The sequence below is a fragment of the Platichthys flesus genome, chromosome 10 (assembly GCF_949316205.1).
Source record: "Platichthys flesus chromosome 10, fPlaFle2.1, whole genome shotgun sequence".
Classification (NCBI taxonomy): Eukaryota; Metazoa; Chordata; class Actinopteri; order Pleuronectiformes; family Pleuronectidae; genus Platichthys; species Platichthys flesus.
In genome coordinates, this window is record NC_084954.1 from 5,635,137 (window position 1) to 5,656,643 (window position 21,507).

The following is a 21,507-nucleotide window of genomic DNA, read 5'->3' on the forward strand; positions in this document are numbered from 1 at the left end:
ACACACACGGACACGAGAGAGTCGATGTAAAAGTGGAGTTTGATTGCACATTCACACTCGCACGTGCACGACGCAAAATCAAAGTAGAAAAACAGACTCACACACACCGACAGTAGATGAAGGCACTATTGCAAGCAAAGTCCAAAAGTACTATTTGTCACAAAAACACATCGACACCCTTTTTCCCAATGCACTCCAGAGTCCCTTGGGCTAGATGGTGGGGGTCAGGGGAAACATTAAAAGATGCACAGAATGATTGGTTTTGAGTTTTGGGGCATTAGAGAGCGTGTGAGGCTGTCCTGTCTGTCCTGTCTGTTCTATCTATCCTGTCCTGTCTTGTCTCATCTGTCTGTCTGTCCTGTCCTGTCCTGTCCTGTCCTGTCTGTCCTGTCCTGTCATGTCCTGTCTGTCCTGTCTGTTCTATCTGTCATGTCCTGTCTGTCCTGTCCTGTCCTGTCCTGTCTTGTCTCATCTGTCTGTCTGTCCTGTCCTGTCCTGTCCTGTCCTGTCTGTCCTGTCCTGTCATGTCCTGTCTGTCCTGTCTGTTCTATCTGTCATGTCCTGTCTGTCCTGTCCTGGCCTGGCCTGTCCTGTCCTGGCCTGTCCTGAAAGTCCAACCTGGATGCAGGAAATAGGTTGGGCTTGGCATTCTGTCTCACTTTCCTGCCCGTCTATGCTGGCACAGGAAGAGAGGTCCTGATTCATCTGTCTCTCGCTCATCACCTTCTTCTCTCCTGTATCCCATGAACTCCCAGATATCAACAGTGACTGCTCGGCACAGCGTGTTTCATGGTTCACGGTGCAGTGAACCACATTGTGTTCTATCTCTCGCTGTGTCCGCACTTTTTTCTGTCTGGCCTTTCTCCTTGTGTGGGATGTGGACTCCGCTAAGTGAACAACAAGTGACTGTGATAAGACACTCACGACCTTGACATCCACATTTTCTTGTGTGAGCAGGGGGACCGGGGGCGGGGGAGTCGCGGGGAAAGAGAAGCCATTCCACTGCCGGGAAACAATCTAGCCCAAGGGTAGGACATAAACATATACACACACACAAACGTGCAGGCATGCGCACACACACACACACACACACCAACAACCATCCATGCACTCACACACTGCTGATCCCCTTCCCTTCCCGTCCCCTAGGCAGCAGACAAGGCAGTACATTCAGGGTTAACACAGAGTCAGTCCCTTCAGAAGTCCATGGGATCCTCCTCGGCGAGGCCGTGATTGGCCACGGTCCTGCCAGCACCTATAGGTGAGATCTCTTCACCTTCAGGTTTTGCCTGAGGGGGCTTAGCGCGCCCCGACCCCCCCTCAGACGCACCCCAGCTGTCAGTGGTGGGGGGGTAGAAATCGTCATCGAAGCCGCAGAAGCCTTCGTCCACGCCGTGGTCGTAGCGCTGGTAGGTGGAGGCGCGCACCTCGTTCTCCCTGGCCGTTTTCTCCAGAGTGCTGTTCCACATGCCGTAGCCAAAGTAGATGAGTACACCTGAGAGGACACAGAGTTGTTACGAGTGGACTGATTGATTGATTGATCGATACACAGACACTTAGAGGATCAACTACGACCAGACATCTCTCTTTGGCACATCTCAAGAAAGATAAGGGTCCATGGTAGAGTCAAATTCAGAGTGATTTGGAACTGCAATATGTTCAATATGAATAGAATTTGAATGATAGTGCTGTGCGGCTGGTTGACTGAAGTTTTTGATCCTAAACAACAACCAGTTCGGGGATTCTGCTTAGTGAGTCCCACAGTCGGTCTTTACTCGCTGTATTAGTTCGTTTTGTACAATTTTAAATACTCAAATGCAACATTAAAAAACTGAAAAACTCAACTGAAAAACAATCTATCATAATCTGAGTCACGCACACACACACAAACACACACACACACACACACACATCAAGAAAAATGCACAGATATGGACGATAACAAACTGCTGGAGACCCGTCTGCACCAGATCTGACTTCAAAGTCAAAAAACAACAACAGCACACACACTCACACTGAACCACACACACACAAATACAGATGCACAGATAAGATATAACACAGACAGGAAATAAAAGTGAAATGACACTTCTTGTTCTTCCATTAAGAAAACAAACGTAGCGGGTAAGTGAGACACGCTTCTGGGTTTTTACCGCCTCACTGAGCCACAGAGGAATGAGTCACTGTCCAGAGTCATGAAAGTTATCACCCCATTGTTTAAGATCAACTGAGGTGAGTCATTGTTTATATGGGCTGTCCCCATCTGTCGGTGGAAATGATGAGGATCTGGGAGCGACAGACACATGAAGTGAATCTGTTACTTACCCACAAAGCACCAGATTGAAAATCGTATCCAGGTGATGGCGGACAGTTTGAGCATGAGGTAAATGTTGACCAGCATGGCTGAAGCAGGGACGAAGGGCACACAGGGCGCCATGTAGGGCAGCCGCTTGGGGTTCTCCGGTTGCTGGAGGATGATGATGACGAGCAGGGCGAGCACGATGATGAAAACGATCAATAGCACCAGCGCCCACCAGCGACCCTCTCCGATGAACCTCGCTCCTGGAGGGAGAGGAGCCCGGGGAAAAATAGGATTAGATTTATAGTTACATTTGACTATAAACTCAAATCCTAATAATGATAGTGTGCTCTCACCAAATATGATGAAGGAGCAGAACGCGAAGATGAAGATGAAGAGCAGCAGCACACATCTGGTGACAGTTTTCCCAGTGGCCGGAGTTGGTCTGTCCATCTTTCCCGGGAGGCCCAATCGGATCCTCAGGGTGTAGTAGCGTGGTCCAATCAGCTTCTTCAAACGCCGGGTCACCCCGCCCTCCGATTCCTCCGCCTCGATGCCGCTGGTCATGTCCACCGTGCCGTAGTTGGGGTGACTGGCGGTGTAGGCGGTCTTGTCTGGTTTGCCTATCAGCATCTCGTTGTCCCCGAGCGACGGCAGGTTCTTGGCTCCGCAGGTGTTGGTGGACGCTCCTCCGAACTCGTCGGCCTCGCTGGTCGGAGAACAGGCGTCTTTCTCGCACTCGGCCAGGACGCCCTCCTTCTTCTTGGTGGCCTGCTCCTCGGAGAGGAAGTTCACGAAGCCGTGGATGTCGCTCTCGGGCTGGTAACGCAGGAGGAGCACGCAGAGGCTCACCTGCAACCGGGGGGGGGGGACATGAGGTTAAACACTTCATTGCTTCCAATCACATTCCTGCAAAAGCAAGAACAAACCTTTTTTTAACAAGTGGGATGAAATCGCATGACGTCGATGCTTGTAACCGGCAGCTCCCTCCATTACCCAAACCCCATGTATATATATATTAATCCCTTCACTTTATGTATGTTTACAGCTGTCACATCCTTCTGTGTAATTGATGTGTTGCAGGGATTAGTTGTTAGAAACCTCAGGACCTTTCCAAGAAAATCATGCCGTGTGAACACCGGCCTCCCTGTGAGTCCTCGGGTTGTTAAGCAGCAAGAATAAATCTCTGTGACACAGCGAGCTAAGAATATTGAGCCCCGGCTTCAAGGGTCTTCATTCTCCAGCGCTCACCAGGGTATAGGCCAACAGGGTTCCTATGGACATCATCTCTATGAGGTCTCTGAGGCTGACGAGGAGCGACAGCAGGGCGGCCAGGAAGCCCGACACCACGCAGGCAACCGCAGGAGTCTCTGTGAAGGAAGACACGTTGGCCAGGAACCTAAACACAAACACACACACACACAAAGATGAGCCGATTAACACACAGTCATCTTTAAGATTGATATGAAAAGCGAAGAGAACCAAAAACAACTGCGTTTAAACACTGACTTAAACAGCAAGCCATCCCCCGCCATGGCGTAGATGACCCTGGGCAGGGGGAACAGGGACCCGAGCAGGGACACGGTGAGTCCGGCTATGGAGCCGACCGCGACGATGTACTTGGCAAACATGCAGCCGTGCACGGCGAACATTTCCATGAGCGGGGCGTCCGCGTCGATCTCGTTGTACGGTACCATCAGAGTCAGGATCACAGAAACCTGGAGGGAGGAGAATGAAATACAATCACAGAGGTGGTTATTTATGGGGATTCACGGCCCTCAATCGTGAAAAGAGTGTGTCTTTGCATTCATCGCTAAATGATTTAATAATAATAAAAGCAATTAGATGATGGAGTCATGTAAATGCAGTAATTACATCTAAACATAATATGAAGAATAAAAAGAAGAGGGCATGAAGGCAAATCTGTAAAAAGTAGAAGTTATTTGAAAGAAGTCACTGAATCCGCAGGCCTCATCTCTTCAGGCAGTTTGTTCTACAACCCAGGGACCGCCTGAGGATGGGGGGGGGGGGGCAGAGCTTTGAAAGTGACCTGTAAAATCTTCCAAAATGAGAGTGATGTGTTGTCGTCTATTAAAACCATGAGCTATGTTGCTCTGAACCAGCTGGAGAGAAAGACGTTTGATTTATGCCCGAGAGAAAGGAGCTGCAGTGGTCCAGTCTTAAGAGAATGAACCAGTCCACAGAAAAGTGCTGTTTAATCAATTCATTATTGCTTTGCAGTCAGTATGTAAAAGTCCTTTAAGTGCAAAAAAACCCCCTGAAAATTTGATCATGAACGAATCCATAACAACTGCCAGGAAGTAAACTCTGCTGATGAAGACCATACGAAGGTTTCAGTGAGAGTGAATGCTCTAATCGCACAAACATTCAAACACCGAATAAGTGTTGATTCTCAATTCCTCGCTTTGCAAAGCATCACTTCACATGCAAGATGTAAATTTGTCATACTTCTCTCTGTGTTTGAGTGTGTGTGTGTGTGTGTGTGTGTGCATGTGTGTGTGTTCCTGATTCTCATGGCTGACGTGTGAAATCATGCAGGGCCATCTGTCACAGATACTGTGCTGCAAAGAGAGGGATTTGCTTGAACAGATTACAGGAAAGCACAGGAATAATAATAAAAAGACCAACGCTCGCAGACAGGAAGACGCAGAGATCGGTTTCTCATCGCAGCCTGATAACCTTTGACCCTTCGTCCAATCCAGGCACAGGCTGGTGGACGGCGTGATGTGGACCAGTTCAAGGGGGCGAGACCAATCTGGGTGGAATCCTGGCCATATTACTTTGTTTAGAAGGGTAAGCTAATCCCAAACTGAATGCTAGAGCAGTCAATCACACAACTGTTCGATCGAGGGGTTTTCAGAAGCCAACGTGATCATTTTTACGTGAGTTTGTGCCGACACTCATTTAAGCTCAGGAAGGACTCCAAGGAAGGAGCCTGTAAATTTTGCCCTTTTTAAAGAAGCTACAGTGTGTGGAAAATATTCTGGATCTTCATCTCCACGACTTTAATGATCCAGATGGGAGCAGAAAAAGTTAAATCCATCAAATAAAGATTCTGAGAAGCCGAGAGAAGGCTGATGTGAAGGATCAGACTCGACTGAGACACAGAGAGAATGTGAAAGACGAGGTTTTCAAAGAGGAGTTGAGTTCTGAGGTCGACTCCTTTCCCCTCCAGGCGATGCCGAAAAATTCTCCTTCCTGATAGGCCAATGTTTCGCCGGAGCCATAGCAACAACCATCCAGCACAAACGTGTGAAAGCCAGAAACGTGTTCGCCTGGGGGGGCACGTATCGATGTCTGATCTCTTCCACCTCTCTGTCAGGTTTGGGATAACTCCACCAGGTCTGTGATCACAAGTTAAAGCTGAAGGTGTGAAGCTGACGAGTGATACATAACAAAAGCGGCAGTAGCTCGTTTATATGTCAGCGTGAAACGGAAGTAGAAACAAATTTGTAAACCGAAATCACTGAAATTCTCTGTTCTCTCTCGAAACAGTGATTTCTTAAATTAAAGATGAATTTTAAAATGGTCAGATAATAAAACTAAACCCACAATTGATCTCAGAAATGAAATGTTCTGATTTAGGAGTCAAACAACGTGTACTCATTTGTGGTCACCAATCAATCGATAACTAATTGATCTTGTAGAAGAACTTCAAATTAAGTTCCTCAAGGTGTTCTTGGGATAGCGTGTTCATGAGTACACAAGGTCATGTGACCTTGACCTTTGACCACCAAAATCAAATCAGTTCTTCCTCGATTCAAGTGAATGTGTGTAGCAAAGTTTAGGAAAATTCCTTCAGGGTGTTCTTGAGATATTGTGTTCATATTGTGAAGGTGAAGTTTGTCGGGTCAAAGCAACCATGACCCTTGACCTTTGATCACCAAACTCTAGTTCATCTTCAGTTCATCTTGGAGTTCACCTGAACTTTTCTATCGAATCTGAAGAAATTTCCACAGGGCGTTCTTGAGATATCGTGTTCACAATTATAGGACAGACGAAGAACCCGGAAACAAGATACCAACGGCCACTGGCTGGAAAATAAACTATGCATTGCTTGTAGTTCTGGATGTGCACATGTTTGTCAGTGATACTTACAGAGACATAGGCGGTGAGGCAGGTGATGAGCGAGGCGGTGATGGCGTAGGGGATGGAGGTGTTGGGACTCTTGGCCTCCTCTCCTGTCGTCGCGATGATGTCAAATCCGATGAAGGCATAGAAGCACGTGGCTGCCCCCTGCATCACCTGACACACAGAGGAACCGGGAGGAACAACAGTTTATTGACCTTCCTCACAGCTGTGCGTCAAGCTATGATTTTGCATTTGCGTTTGTCTGCGTGTGCTTACCCCCGACCAGCCAAAGGGCAGGAATCTGCCATCGTCCCAGTTCTCTCCGTTGACAAAGAACAGCCCGGCGATCATCATGAACACCCACACGACGAGGTTGATGACGTTCAGCACGTTGTTGAAGCCCACGGAGTTCTTCACTCCCAAAGCCACAATCACCGTCACCACCAGCGCTATGAGCAGCGCCAGCAGGTCGGGGTACGACTGCTCTCCTTTACCTGGAGAGGAACCACACACACAAATGATGTCTCTTTGGTTGAAGGTTAATATCAAACTGCTCACAAACATAAATTTGTAGACGTTAAAATGCCCATTGGCCAGGGTTGGAATAAAAATGTATATTAATAACTTGTTTTGTCTATTTTAAATTTAATAAAATAACAAATAATGGCCGATGCATAACCAGGAGTCCCAGGTCCAATCAGAACATTGATTTTCTTTTTCTGACCAACACTCTAAAACCTGAACATAAAAGAGCAGCAGATCTTAAAATATGAAATGTTGACCAGCAAATATTTATCATTTTTATCTTATCTCAACAATTAATTAATTAATTAATAATAAAACTGTCAAAGTTGTTTTCCGTTTGAAACTTTGGAACCAGACAGTTAAAGCTGTTTATTCTTTGGATTTTCAAGCTCCAACTCTAAAAAGCACTGTCACCCAGCATGGGATCATAAGAGGGAGCCCAGTCGATGTGGGGTGTGGAGCTGTTTTATTATTTTGAGCAGGAAGAGGAAACTTTCCATTATGTTGTGGAGCAGCTGGCCTCGCTGCTCGTCATGTGACCATTACCACTCCTTTGTCAGTGTCCGACAGGAAGAGACTTTCAGGACAGTATCATCACTTTTGCCACACGTTAGTATTCCACCACATATAGCCAGCAGTCCACGTGATGGTGCCGTTTGTGACATGGAAAACTGGAAATGCTACTTTCCAAAACAAGACGTTTTCCAATATAATCAGTGGAACATCACTCTGATTCTCCCTGGAGAGAAATCAAGTCGGGTTTGAGAGGTTTTCCAGATGGTGCCACTCAAAGAGAGATCCCCACTGGAGTAGCAGTGGTTCTGTTGACTCAAAGTGACATTTCTCCACAAATGTACTGAGTGACGGCACAGATATTGTTTATTTAATCTGCTCCTCTGGGTCGACAGATCGCTGCAACCTGTCATTCAACCCCTGCACCAGAATTCAGGTTCGCGTCGCTGCAGCAGAACAACTTCAGCTACAGGAGCAGAGCTGACGCTGAGCTTCTTGTGAAGAGTCAGGAGGAAAGAAAGTAATTTATTGGCAGAGGACACTTGGGTGAATGTCTGTTCATTTCTGATAATCCGAGCTGTAGATTGTAAACGAGGCGTAAAAGCCTCAAGTTAATATTCTAGTTCAATCAAGCCAAATAAAAATGTGTTCTGTCTTTGTTATTTACAAAAAATGCTGACTTTTATATTATGTAACATCATTAGTTTCTTAAAGGAGACATATTCTGCTCATATTCAGGCTCATAATTTTAATTTGTGTTATTACTTGAAAAGGTTTATATGCTCTAATAATCACATCATTTTCTCAGATTACGTTGCTGCAGCTCCTCTTTTCAGCCTCTGTCTGAAAGTCTTGGATTTAGCCCCTGGCTCTTTTTAAGGTCCTCTGATTGGCCCCTTCCACTCTCCTATAAGCTGGCTTTGTTAGGAGGCGTGTCAAGCTAGCTGGGGGTGCATTAGGCAAAAACTTTATCTGAGTTTAACATTCATCCAAACCCTGAAACCTGAACTTAAAATAACTCAAAATCAGAAGCTGTAAAACAAAACAAAAACAAAATCTTTCTTTCTCGCTACAGTTGCACAGCCGTGTTCCACTCACCCAATCCATTGAGCGTCCCGATGTGCGTGATCATGAAGTTGCTGATGGTGTGGTTGGCCAGCGAGTCGGCCATGCTGCTGAGAGCCGACGCCCCCGCCGCCGTGCCGATCAGATACTCCAGGATCAGGTTCCAGCCGATGAAGAAGGCCACGCACTCGCCCACGGTCACGTAGCTGTATGTGTAGGCCGAACCCGTGGTCTTAGGCACGCGCACGCCAAACTCTGCATAACACACTCCTGTGGGACCGTGAGGGGGAGGCACACACAAACACATGCAGACACACACAAACACACACCCACACATCAGTGATTCGAGTGCATCATCTTCCAAGTGAAGGCTGAGTTGAAGGTATTGATAGGAGCATTAATGTAGTACTAAGATATCCCTTGGGTGCCTCTTGTTTTATAGCTTTGCCCGTGCGATGTCTTCGACCTTGTGATAATCGCATGGTTATTAAAAGGTCTTTCACATACATCATATCAGTGTAATTGGGCTAGGACGGTAACAGCTATCCTGCGGAATATTAAATATCAGAAGGGAGTAGACGTCAGTACATGAATGCGTGTGTATCTCAGTCCCACCTGACAGAATGGAGGCCACGGCGGCGATAATGAAAGACACGATGACCCCTGGACCGGCCATCTCTTTGGCGACCAGCCCCGAGACCACATACATCCCCGTCCCGACGCAGCTGCCCACGCCCAGCGACACCAGGTCCACCGTGGACAGCACCCGGGCCAGCTTGGTCCCGTGGGCGCTGGTGCCCGTTGTGGCTGAATCCAACATGGACTCCACCGGTTTGGTCCTCAGCACGCGGGACGTAAAGGTGTTCCATTGCGAACCCCACTGTACCCTGCGAGGGTCCAGCTTCACCATGAGACCGCTCATACTGGGAGCTGAAGGTCCGAGCTCACAGTCAATAAGAACTGGAAAAAGGAGGAGTAGGAAGATGCGGATTCCTTTAATGCTTCTCCTTAAGTTCCTTCTGAGCTTCCCTTTAGCAAAGAGTTGCGTAGAGCGCGGAAGAATAAGAATTATTCCCAGTCCAGGTGATGGAAGAAGTTTTCTGCTACCTCTCTGTCCAGTTCAGTCAGATGCCATCGCAGGTCTTCTCCACGTGGCGAGAGGGGGAGTTACCTGGAAGACAAAGGCAGGAGGACTTATTCCTGCAGCATTTCACAGCACATCGCCTTCTGTCGTTTGTCTTAGATAGTGCCTCTTTTTTTCCCACTGCACACACCAGGGACACAGGAGCCACCCGGTGGGGAGGTGTTACACATTCTTCCGCAAATGAAGAGCACCTGAATGAGGAAGCAGCTCGTTAGCCGTCCTCTCCCTGTGGCCGTGTTGCTATGGCACCGGGCTCAAGAGGGATGGCTATATCTTTTTCTCTTGTTGTAGGAGAGTCATGTGTAATCATATGCACATAATCATTTGATTTAACGTCTTACAGTTTGTTTCTTTAAGCAAAGAAAAACAAAATATGGATGTCATGATTTAAATGACCTATAGAGGAATAAGAATATAATTCTAAAATACTGATTATTAGCTCTATAATGTTATATCTTCCACAATTCTTACATTATGGATATTTTTCCATTTTTATCTCAACCTAACCTAGCCCTACCTGATCCTATTTCTAACCCTTACTCATAATATACCAAGTAATTAGCATTTAGTGCAAGTTTCCTTGAATAAATATATATATATATATATATAATTTGCCTTTGAACTATTTTGTATTAAATATATACTGACTTCTAATAAAAACAAAGCAACATTATTTCATGATTCATGATTACTATTTGGCTTTAGAGCTGTAGATAATAGATGGATGGGAAAGAAGGATAACAATACCTGAGATGTACTTACAGAAAAATGCATCATTAATAATAATAAAATGAGATATCAACTCAACTCATTGACTCTTTTCTTTCTGTTTATCTTACTGCCGAGTGCATTTTGGAGATAATGTGAACGTTAGTCTTATTTTTGTCAGCGTTTATTGCTGCGTATATTCTAAATAGAGGATGTGAACTATTCTTCCCCAAACAGTATATAATCACTCTGTAACAGTACAAAAGACCATTAAAATTATTCCACATTATAATAAAATATGACCTCAGCCTGAATATGAAAGTAACCAATTAGTGAAACAATTTAAAGACAATTATGAGTTGTGTTTTGCGAATGACAGAATATTGTCAATAGCCACAGTCTTCATACTTTTCAACAGCTTTTCAGCCCACGTCTATGAAGTCACATGAGCAACAGAGATGTGATAATCATCAGCTGTAGCCCGGTCCATCCCCCCCCCCCCCCCTCCAGCCCCCCAGCTCCTAGCGGCAGCAACTAACACTCAGCAATCATCCACTTACAACAACATCTCAGCTATAATATGAGACGCTCAAATAATGACTGCAATTACCCCGGCTGGTTAACCAGAATATAGAACGGGGCTGCTGTGGTCACTGCACTTACTTAGAGTACGAGCTAGAGGTGGTAGTAGTACTGGTCACTTTTCCAGACAATGAAATAAACATTATGCTCAGTTAGACAATGGTACACTTACATGAATAGAATCAGAATCTGCAAAACTCAGGAACACAAAACACTCACACACACAGAGTTTTTCAAACATCTGTTACATTTCTGAATTCTCTGGTCGGCCTCAATGACAGCGATCACCACCTGCCCTGTGTTGAGTGCACACTATTTGAACAGTGGCAGAGCAGCAAAGCAGAGAAGCACAAAAGCTCGGTGGCAGCAGGTGTTCCATCTGCTCCAGGCTGGAAAACTGACTTCAGTTTGCTACCAGTGCTTCTCAGGATAAAGGTTTGTCTGAGAGAACTTCAGCTTCCTGGAAACTGAGTTGATGTGAAACAGATATGTGTTCAACAGCAGCACAGTTGTCTGTTCTCTTGTAACGTTGACAGGAACCGAACTTTATTCATAAGCAAGTGTTGTAATGTAAAATCAGTAGATGTAATATTAAATACAACATAAATAAGAAAAAATAAGGCTATATATATATATATATATATATATATATATATATATATATATTTATACAACTACAACTTCATACCCAAAATCAAATATTAACATATTTCCAAAAAGAGAGGAAGACAAACTAAGGAACGATTCAGGTGACACTGCTTTTCTCTTTAATACTGAACAAAATCTGTAGTGATGTGATGTTAGCTACTGAATAATTTAATAGAGTGTGGGTACAGACAGTAACTTTATGTAGTTAAACTTCTAGCCGTGGAACTTATTTGTTTTCTCCTTTTCACACAAGCCATTGGAAATATATAAACGTTATGTATGTGAGTGAAACAGCAGGCAGAAATAAAAACACAGCTGTGCGTAAGAGAAAGAGAAACCGCTGCTGTCTCCCTGTGTGTAACTAATACACTGCTGTTGTCTTTACGGCGGCATTGTTCTGCACAGATGAGCAGTGTAATAGAATTTCCAACAAGCCCCCTTCGATATTACAGCACAAAACAAACACGCGCTATCTGCTGCTGTTTAGAAATCAATAGCCTAATTCTTGTCATGGTAAGCCACCACCCGCTCGACATTAGTGTGTGTGTGTCCTCTCCGGATGAGAGAGCTGTCAGGACAGCCATCCTCGTGTCTAATCAGCCGTGACTAATCCCGTCTCTGCGTCCGCCCCTGCCCCATGTCTGAATTACTGGTTGAATAACCTGATTGAGCTGTCGTTGGCTCTCCACTGAGAGGCACATTGGCCCTAATAAAGCCGAGAGCACTTCTGATTCCTTCAAAACCAACCTGGCAACCCGCAGACATCACATGGCCGTGTAGTCCTCGCAAAAAAAAAGAAAAGACAAACCTGGCAAGTGGCCCTGGCCCTGTTCTCATAGCCTATATGGAAAGAGCAGGTAAGAGCCAACTCATCACCATCCAGTAAAATCCCTGAGTCAGGGAGATTTGTCAAACGTTGAGTATTTATTTAATTTCCTCTTTTTCTCTCCGGCTCCACATCTCAGGCAGTGACTCTGCATTAATCTCACTGAAGATTTGGCTGCTTTTGAGGAAAGATCAGTCAATCAGGCTGTCTGTTAGGTCACCGTTCCTTTAGTTCACCTTCCCAACAACCAGTAGGTAGGTAGGTAGGTAGGGAGGTAGGGAGGTAAGTAGGTAGGTAGACAGGTAGGTAGGAAGACAGCTAGGAAGGTAGACAGGTAGGTAGACAGGTAGGTAGATAGGTAGGTACGTAGGTACGTAGCTAGGTAAGTAGGTAGGTAGCTAGGTAGGTAGGTAGGTAGGTAGGAGGTGGGTAGGTAGGTAGGTAGGTAGGTAGGTAGGTAGGTAGGTAGGTAGGTAGGTAGGTAGGTAGGTGAGTAGGTAGGTGAGTAGGTAAGTAGGTAGGTAGGTAGGTGAGTAGGTAGGTAGGTGGATAGGTAGGTAGGTAGGTGGGGAGGTAGGTAGGTAGGTGGGTAGGTAGGTAGGTAGGTAGGTAGGTAGGTAGGTAGGTAGGTAGGTAGGTAGGTAGGTAGGTAGGTAGGTAGGTGAGTAGGTAAGTAGGTAGGTAGGTAGGTGAGTAGGTAGGTAGGTGGATAGGTAGGTAGGTAGGTGGGGAGGTAGGTAGGTAGGTGGGTAGGTAGGTAGGTAGGTAGGTAGGTAGGTATGTAGGTATGTAGGTAGGTAGGTAGGTAGGGTTTTTCTCAAAATATTGAGCCATAAATTAATTTCCCTGGCTTGACTTAAATCTGGCGACTGTCTGGCTGAATCAGTTTTTCGCCTGGTTGGCCACGGTCTCCCTATCTGACCAGCCTAATGAATATGATTCCCCGTTTGACACAAAAGAGAAATTACTGGCTGCCAGGATGAGTCCGTCTCTCATCAGTCACACTTCAGCTATCCCCTGTCCGTCGGAATTGTCCAGAGATGGATTTTTAAATAAGACCTGTAACGTTCCCATCGGTTTCACTGAGCTGGCTGCCCGACCGGCTCAATAGTTTTCTGATATGTTCCTTGTTTGATTTGATGATGTGTAACTATCGATCTCCAAGCTCCAATTGACCAGCCCGGTGTCTTGGGCGTGCACAGAGGACACAGCGTGGAGTCATGTGCCGGAAGAGAACACTGTGCTTCCCAATAATTGAGTCACACTTCCCTCATGTGCCCCTAAATTGGTTTAGTGAACTAACCAGAGAGCCATGATGTAATAAGAGGCTCTGTGGAGAGCAGAAGAGAAAAGTACATTAATTTTACAGAGATCCAAAGACAATATTTAAATAGTGTGTTTATTGTACATGGACATTATCAGAACTGTGATTTTGGAAGAAAAACTGATCCTGTTGTGTTTCGGAGCCCCTTTGAGATTTTATTCCTCTGTGACATTGGAACGTTTTATCCAGCCGTGTCTGTCTGACTCACATGCACTAATTTAATTTTCTTCTTATCTATATGACTGTTAATCCGCTGTTTATTCAGGCACACGGAGGCTCACAGCAAATTTCACTGAAAGATGAGAACACAGGGGTGAATGGATGCAGCCATCTGGCAACCAGTAAACAAACATGTTGTAAACCTATGACCAAGGTTTCTTTAACCTTTGAACCAATGACAGGCTGTACATCTATCTAGGTATTCACAGTCGGGCCTGAGATGTTATTCTGGGATCACGAGTCACGCACTTCATCCGTTTATTACGATGGAACAAGGTTAGCACCGTCATCTCCCAGCAGTGGTGTTCTGTTTGATTCTGCCTGCGTGGGTTCTCTACTTCCTGACAAACATCCAATTGGTTAGGCTAATTGGAGACTTTAAATTGTCTATATGTTGACGTCAACTCTCGGCCAATTGGCTCCAGCTCCCCGAGGCGTAGTTAAGATAATAGATGGATGGATAAATGGTACATGAGTCACATGGTCAAAGCAAATCAAATGTGCTACATAACGTAAAAAAGAATACACAAAATACTGTCCAGCCCTCGGCCATTCAGAACCATTTGGAGTAATGTCTCACTGACAAACACTATTGCACCAGGTAATATAGATGTCCCTGCGCTTCAGTTTGCCGGTTCTTCACACAGTTACCCACTGGCTTGTTTTCTGGTGTCCTGGCGGGTCTGACTCATTTCAGGGTTTTGACCATGAAGCTATAACATGTTGATCTGTAAGAAATGAGTGAAGAGACATAAAAGTAAAAGTGCATCATCCCCCTGACTGTCAAAAGTTTTCCAAGGTGCAAACTGTTGGCTCTGACTCCGGGGCACAGATCCATTCTGCATGACCGGCCTGTCAGCGAGCCCCGTTCACTCCCAGTCTGGCCTGTCGCAGCCCCATCTATCTTCGGCCTAACGCAGCTCGGTGGGAGCCAGCAGCCCGCGGCACAATGGATCTGGCTCCAGACTGCCAGATAAATAAAAACAGCCGTGTCACTCCCACTACCTCGTTGGCTAAGCAGCCATATCGATGACATCTCTGTCTGTGTGGCCTGGAGCTCCAAACGCAACAGGGTGATTTCACACAGTCAGGAACTCAACCCGGCTGTAAACTAACTCGATGTCTGAATCTAGATAAGTGAGATAAGTGAGGACACAGCTTAAAACCTGGCTCTGAAACTGCCTCAGCGATCCTGGCTCCAGACTGTTAGCAACACTCAGACATATTGGATAATGGAGAAAGGGAATATTGCCACAAAACATTTTCCCCCAACAGTATTTTCTCTATTGATCCAATTTGCCTCCCTGCACTTGTTGTGGCCACTATTGTCGAATCTGTAGAGACTTTTCTAAATAGCATCCGTTGGTTAGAAAGGGCCGGCAGCTCAGGAACAGACGATTTGAGTTTCCTTCACTGGTTGGCGAAGGAATAGATAATAATTTTTGTTGTGTCTTCTCAGAGGCCAGCATTGAAGGTCTTTACCATGGCAACCAAATTAAGTCCCAGGACTAGAGTTGGTCCAACATCGAAAACAAGAACCAACACATTTTTCGGTCCAACAACAACTCTGACTTCAAGATTAGCATAGTGAGCACCAACATAAATTCACCAGTCCCTCGAGTGTGCATGTTTTATTTCTCTCCCACTGTGTGAAAGGGGCCAGAGGTCGTTTGAAGAGGAAAAGTCTTCATCTCCTCTTGAATTAATGTGCAATTAATTCAGTTTCTCACTGTAGAAATATTCCTCAGTATGATATTCAATAACGCTTCGACTGACATCGATAAAAAGATGCCGTAGCCTGTGTTTAAAGACCTTACACTTCTTTAGCTTGCTAGCGTCTGTAAAGCTGCTGACGATCTCCCGAAATTATGGGAAGGGCTGTATGAGGGAACGCAAATGTCTAGGAGGGCTGCTGGGAACATTCTTTCCTGCCAGCATCCTGTAAGAGTCCTGTCCAGAGGATTCACAGCAGACAGGACGAGTGTGTTGATGACAACTTAGACAATGAGATGCAGGAGCGTTGATGTGCCAAAACAACAACAGGCGATCTCCACAGTGGATATCATACCTCATATCCTGCTTCCTGTAAGGTCTACCCCGACACCCACCCCCTCCCCTGCCTGAGTGCTCCAGGGATTTTCCTACCAAGTCTGGCCCAGAGAATCTCCTGCATTTGAATCTTCACATGTGAAAGACAAAAAACTGAAAAATGTCTAGACCCAATTGTCCAGACTTTTGCCAGAATTCATGTCTGAAAAAGGCTTAATCCAGAATGTGGGTATAACTTGTAGATGTTTACTGATGCATTGTTAAAAGTTATGTATAGTGCTAAAAAGTTCGCGTCTGGTAGGTGGTAAGTAATTATCATATTAATTAGGACGATCTTTAAAGTTCATTTTTCTTTGACAGCGCACGGCTACGTCCCTTTGGAGGAGGTGAAGATGCAAATGCTGGGTTTGTTTACCTCGAACTCTGATCGCTCTCTTCATTAAGAGCCAGTCCAAAACTGAACTAATGAGGACTATCACAGAGAGGACATGTGGGGCAAAGCTTCACAGAGACGCTATTTTTCATAATAGAACCATGCTGGTCATTTGCATATAGATTGACTGTGTCAATATAAAGCCTGTGTTTGCTATTTTAATATATTCTCATAAACACACCTATGAACTTTAATTCCTAGAACAAATATTATCCTACAATCCATAATAACCTGACTCGAGGAAAGATCATTTTCTGTGGCTTCGATACAGCAGCTTTAACTGCTGCAGCTATTGTCTGCTTCAGTCACTGAATATCCGTTTAACAAGTTAAAGATGAACGTATTGAGTTTAGAAAGAGTCACAAAGAAAGAAATATATACGCTTAACTACTTATATAGCTACAGGGAAGCAAACACACAGATCATATTACAATGTAATGATCGTGATCAAGGCTGCCACCTCCCACACACTCTCCCTCCATCTCTTTCTGTCTGTCTCCCTCGGTTTTCTCTTACTATTGTGCCTGTTGAACCAACAGCCAGTGGTGTGTGCATGTGTATGTGAGTGTGCGTGTGTGTGTGCTACTGAAAGAGACAAAGGAAAGGATGAAACGTGTGTGTGTGTGTGGTTTTGATTATTTTAGCCTTTATGCGCAAGCAGGTTCACTGATGTCAGTGCCAAGCAGCATCTGATGGAAAAAGGGTGGTGGAGGCCAGACAGCCATTCATAAATATAAAGGTGTGTGTGTGCGTGTGTGTGTGTGTGTGAGATGCATAAGTCACACTTAACTAAGTATTAAAAACGAAAAGGTAAAATCCTGTGTCTCTCTGTGTATCAGGTATCTGATTCAGACACACAATTGAAAACTGTTGAAAACTTGGGCAGGACTAGAGAGTCGGATGAAGATAAATACAAACGTGTGCTTTCATTCAATTCATTCAGTTAGATCTATATGTTGAAAAAGATGTAATCAGCCTTCTATAGCGGCCGCAGGTTCGATTCCGACTTAGCTGTGTGGCACCCCCGCCTTCTCTCTCCCTTTCAGGCTTCAACCATGCCCGCGTAGCTTCGTGGTAGGACACCATCCATGCATTTCCTGGTCTGAATCCAGCCTCTGTGCCTGGTATCCTGTCCTCTCTCCACTTCGAATGCCGCATTCAAAATCATTTATTTTTTTTAACAATTGCAATAAGATAATCCACCACTCTGACAAAAAATAAATAAAAATAACTAACAATGTTATGGTGGTGCGGTTTGTGCCAGTGCACGGTCACAGCTGAAGTGTCCTGGTGCTCCAGTGGCGTGGCCCTGCATGTGACTCTGTGTGAGACCTGAATGTCTTGGGGCCTGTGTGAGTCTGTGTGTGAGGAAAATGCAGGACGACAAGCTGCAGTTGCTAAATTGGTCAGTTACGTAATCTTCTGGCTACTTCTTGTTATTGTTTCACGGTTCATATCTTCATCGTCATCTGAAATCTTATAAATTTGACTTTTGATGAAAATCTCTGAGTGTGTGGTTTTGCCATTTGTACGAGAGGAGATGGATTCATCTCTTTGTAATAGCCACCCTATATTTCCAAATATTAAGCAGAATTCATATCCATGTGTCAATGAAGAACCTCTGTCCATTTTCAAGTGTCCCAATGGAAGAGAGAAAAACAAACCTATCAACAATCCTATGTTTACACATTTATGTGTGCTGAACATACCACTTTCAAACAATAACCCACTATTAACAAAACGCAAACACACCCTCCATCTGAAGGCGACTGGATTAAGGCTGAACGGGCACATTTCCGTGCAGCTGCCTTTTTATAGTGAGTAATAGGCACCTGTTGAGCGCTGACAGGCCCATCAAGCTCCAGCGTATTAGCCACAAATCTGCTGATGACTGTTTTCAGCACCACGGACAGCACGTCGCCACAGCCGAGTATGAGGGGATGAGAGAAAGGAGAAGAAAAAGAGGGACGAGACCTTATAGCCGATAAAGAGATAGAAAAGGGGGGAAAGAGAAGGGGGAGAGAGACAGAGAGATGTGGCCATGTCATTAGGGATTAGCCCAGTTCCACAGCCTGAGGCTTTCAGTTTGAGAGTGCTCTCACATAGACACACACAGCAACACACTACAATACTCAGAGATAGATAGATAGATAGATAGATAGATAGATAGATAGATAGATAGGTAGACAGCTAGATAGATGGATGAATGGCTAGATAGATAGATAGATAGATAGATAGATAGATAGATAGATAGATAGATAGATAGATTGTTTAGATAGATATATAGATAGATAGATAGGTAGATAGATAGATAGATAGATAGATTGTTTAGATAGATATATAGATAGATAGATAGGTAGATAGAAAGAAAGAAAGAAAGAAAGATAGATAGATAGATAGATAGATAGATAGATAGATAGATAGATAGATAGATAGATAGATAGATAGACAGACAGACAGACAGACAGACAGACAGACAGACAGACAGACAGACAGACAGACAGACAGACAGACAGACAGACAGACAGACAGACAGACAGACAGACAGACAGACAGATAGATAGATAGATAGATAGATAGATAGATAGATAGATAGATAGATAGATAGATATTATTTATTGAACATTATACCACTTTAGAGTAGTGTAGCTAAGGAGTGACAACAGCAAAGAAACTCACCATGGCATCTTTGTTTTTCTCTGACTCTGACCATAAAGACTAAGAAATAACCACATGCTCCCACCTGCAAGAAAGAAAGTCCCACTTCTTTAAACGTCCCACCCTCTTTCTGTCGGATCCCTTCTGTCTCCCACTTCCTCTTCCTTCGACCCACCACACGCACCCTGCTGCTGCTGCAGCTCCAGTCCGGTGGGAGAAGCGACACACCGCCCTAAACTCTCCCAACCCTTCTCTCGAGCAAACACTCACAACGCCAAGGTGGATGAACCGTTCCCAGACGTCTGCGCGCAGTCTCCAAGCATCGCTCCTGCCCGGACGCACGGGTTATGCGCCACAGCTCGTGGAGAAAATAACACAAAGGAAGACAACACACAAACACACAAAAAGGGAGGAGGTAGGGGAGGATGAGGAGCGACGGGGGTGGAGGGGGGGGGGAGGGAGTTATCGAGGACAAGGAGTGTGGATGGGTGATGCGCGACGACGAGAGCAGGGTGACAGGGAGGAAAATAAAGTGGTGGAAAACACTCACTGTGTCACGGCCGGATTAAAGGATGCCCATGTCGGAGGATGCTGCAGTCGGTCGCCAGCATCAGCAGCAGCAGCAGCATCTCCGGGAGAGGGAGGGAGAGAGTGAGGGAGGGAGGGAGGGGGAGAGGGAGGGAGGGAGGGAGGGAGGGAGGGAGAGGCTGATGATGTAAAACGCTTTAAATCATTCAGGAGCCCGCTGCACGACATGTGACCGCCGATACAGTATATTATTCATCCCGCTTGTTTCCTGCTCCACCTGCCTGGATGAGCTGCTTCATGGTTCCATTGGCACTGACCTAAGGAGTGTTCCCCCACCAGTTTATGGCTTTTATTTAGTGGATTGCTATTCATATTTCATGCCTTTTTATAGCTTAATGTATTGTTTTTATTGGTATTCCCGGGAGTCCTCCAAAAAAAACACAAATTGCTCATAATCTATCATCCAGATCCGTGGTCGTGGTGAAATTAGGTTAATAAAGTAGACCAGACCAACCTTTTCCAGCTCCTCCTATAGGGAAGCCTGGGGCGCTCCCATGCAGACCAGATGAGATGTAATCTCTCCAGCATGTTCTGGGTCTACACCTCAGGGCCTCCTGCCGTGTACGTGACTGCTAAGTGGAAGGTGAGGTGAGGGTCACCTCACCTGACTCCTCACTTCCTGTTTCTACCACTTGCATTACAACAGCTATCTGCATTGTGAATTCAAGTTAATGAAAAACCGATATCCGAAACATGTCAGTCAATGGGTTCCACCTCTGCTGCTCCACATGGCCAGTTTACCTGCAGGCAACCGAAGCCTGTATGCTGCAGCATGATTGGTCGCAGTAGAAACGGATATCAGAAAGCAACTGGCCTGACGATCTTGTCCCGCTTCCACAGATTCTGTATTTTCACATGCGAGATTCTATTGAGATTAACAAGCATTAAGTCAAACCAATTTAAATTAAAGAGTCAATAGCTTGTGTAGAGGAATAAAATCCTACATTTTAATGAAGTGAAGCTACTTTGATCCAAGTATTTTAGTCCAAGAAAACATCAAGCAACTATTCTAAATTTTAAATAAAAAAATTGTACAAAATAAATGTTTGATAAGGAACAAATAAAAGAAATAGACTTAAGATAAGTTTAATTTTCTTCAAAACTTCAATTCTTGTTTTCTTCAAGCCACAGAGCTGTATTCGGTCTGACCTCCACCATCACATTACATTACATGTCATTTGGCTGACGCGTTTGTCCAAAGTGACTTACAATTAGTACACTCAACATATATGAGGGGCCATTTAGGGGTTTAGTATCTTGCCAAGGACACTTCGGCATGCATAGGGAAGAGTGGGATTTGAACCGGCAACCTTTGAACCGGCAACCTTCTGGTTGGAGAACCACCACTTTACCCCCTAGGCCACACCGCCCCTTAGCACGTATCAATGGTTGCTCTTTCATAATTTCCCTCCAAGTGTTATTCTCCCAGTTTACCTGGTAATTGCTTTACAGTCAAGATCAATAGGTTTTGAACCTGCCACTCTGAGCTGCGGCGACACGTCGTCCTCACTGGTGTAAAGTGGGCAGACTGGGTCGTGTCCTATGTCACATGTAGCTATAACAGCTATCAGACATCATAGAGGCATGTGACATTTCCCACAGATGCAAAGTGAGGTGAATAAGGTTCAAGGGTGATCTGTCTCTGTGGGATGGGGTCGAAACCAGTGATGACTTGTTGGAAAACCACACAGCTTGGCAGGTGTCATAATAATAATAATATAAATCGGATTTATAAGGTGTCAAAAAAAATACGCACATTGAATAAATATATATATATTTACGTATATCTATTTGTTTATATGTATATATAATACATAAAATGGATAAAATAGGC

General features: G+C 45.0%; 1 protein-coding gene across 2 annotated transcripts; it reads right to left on the reverse strand.

The window, feature by feature from the left end:
- Positions 1-585: 585 nt before the first annotated feature.
- On the reverse strand, positions 586-19,723 carry slc7a14a (solute carrier family 7 member 14a). 2 transcript variants are annotated; one of them, XM_062398043.1, is made up of 10 exons: positions 19,636-19,723; positions 9,110-9,665; positions 8,528-8,764; positions 6,668-6,885; positions 6,419-6,565; positions 3,809-4,017; positions 3,551-3,698; positions 2,656-3,151; positions 2,326-2,562; positions 586-1,495 (listed from the first exon to the last, which is right to left on the reverse strand). In XM_062398043.1, exons 2-10 carry the CDS (start codon positions 9,414-9,416, stop codon positions 1,197-1,199), a joined length of 2,298 nt encoding a protein of 765 aa, XP_062254027.1. In that variant the 5' UTR covers positions 9,417-9,665; positions 19,636-19,723; the 3' UTR covers positions 586-1,196. The 2 variants fall into 2 exon arrangements, with proteins under 2 accessions (XP_062254027.1, XP_062254026.1); XM_062398042.1 differs by lacking the exon at positions 19,636-19,723 and adding an exon at positions 19,107-19,241.
- Positions 19,724-21,507: the final 1,784 nt, after the last annotated feature.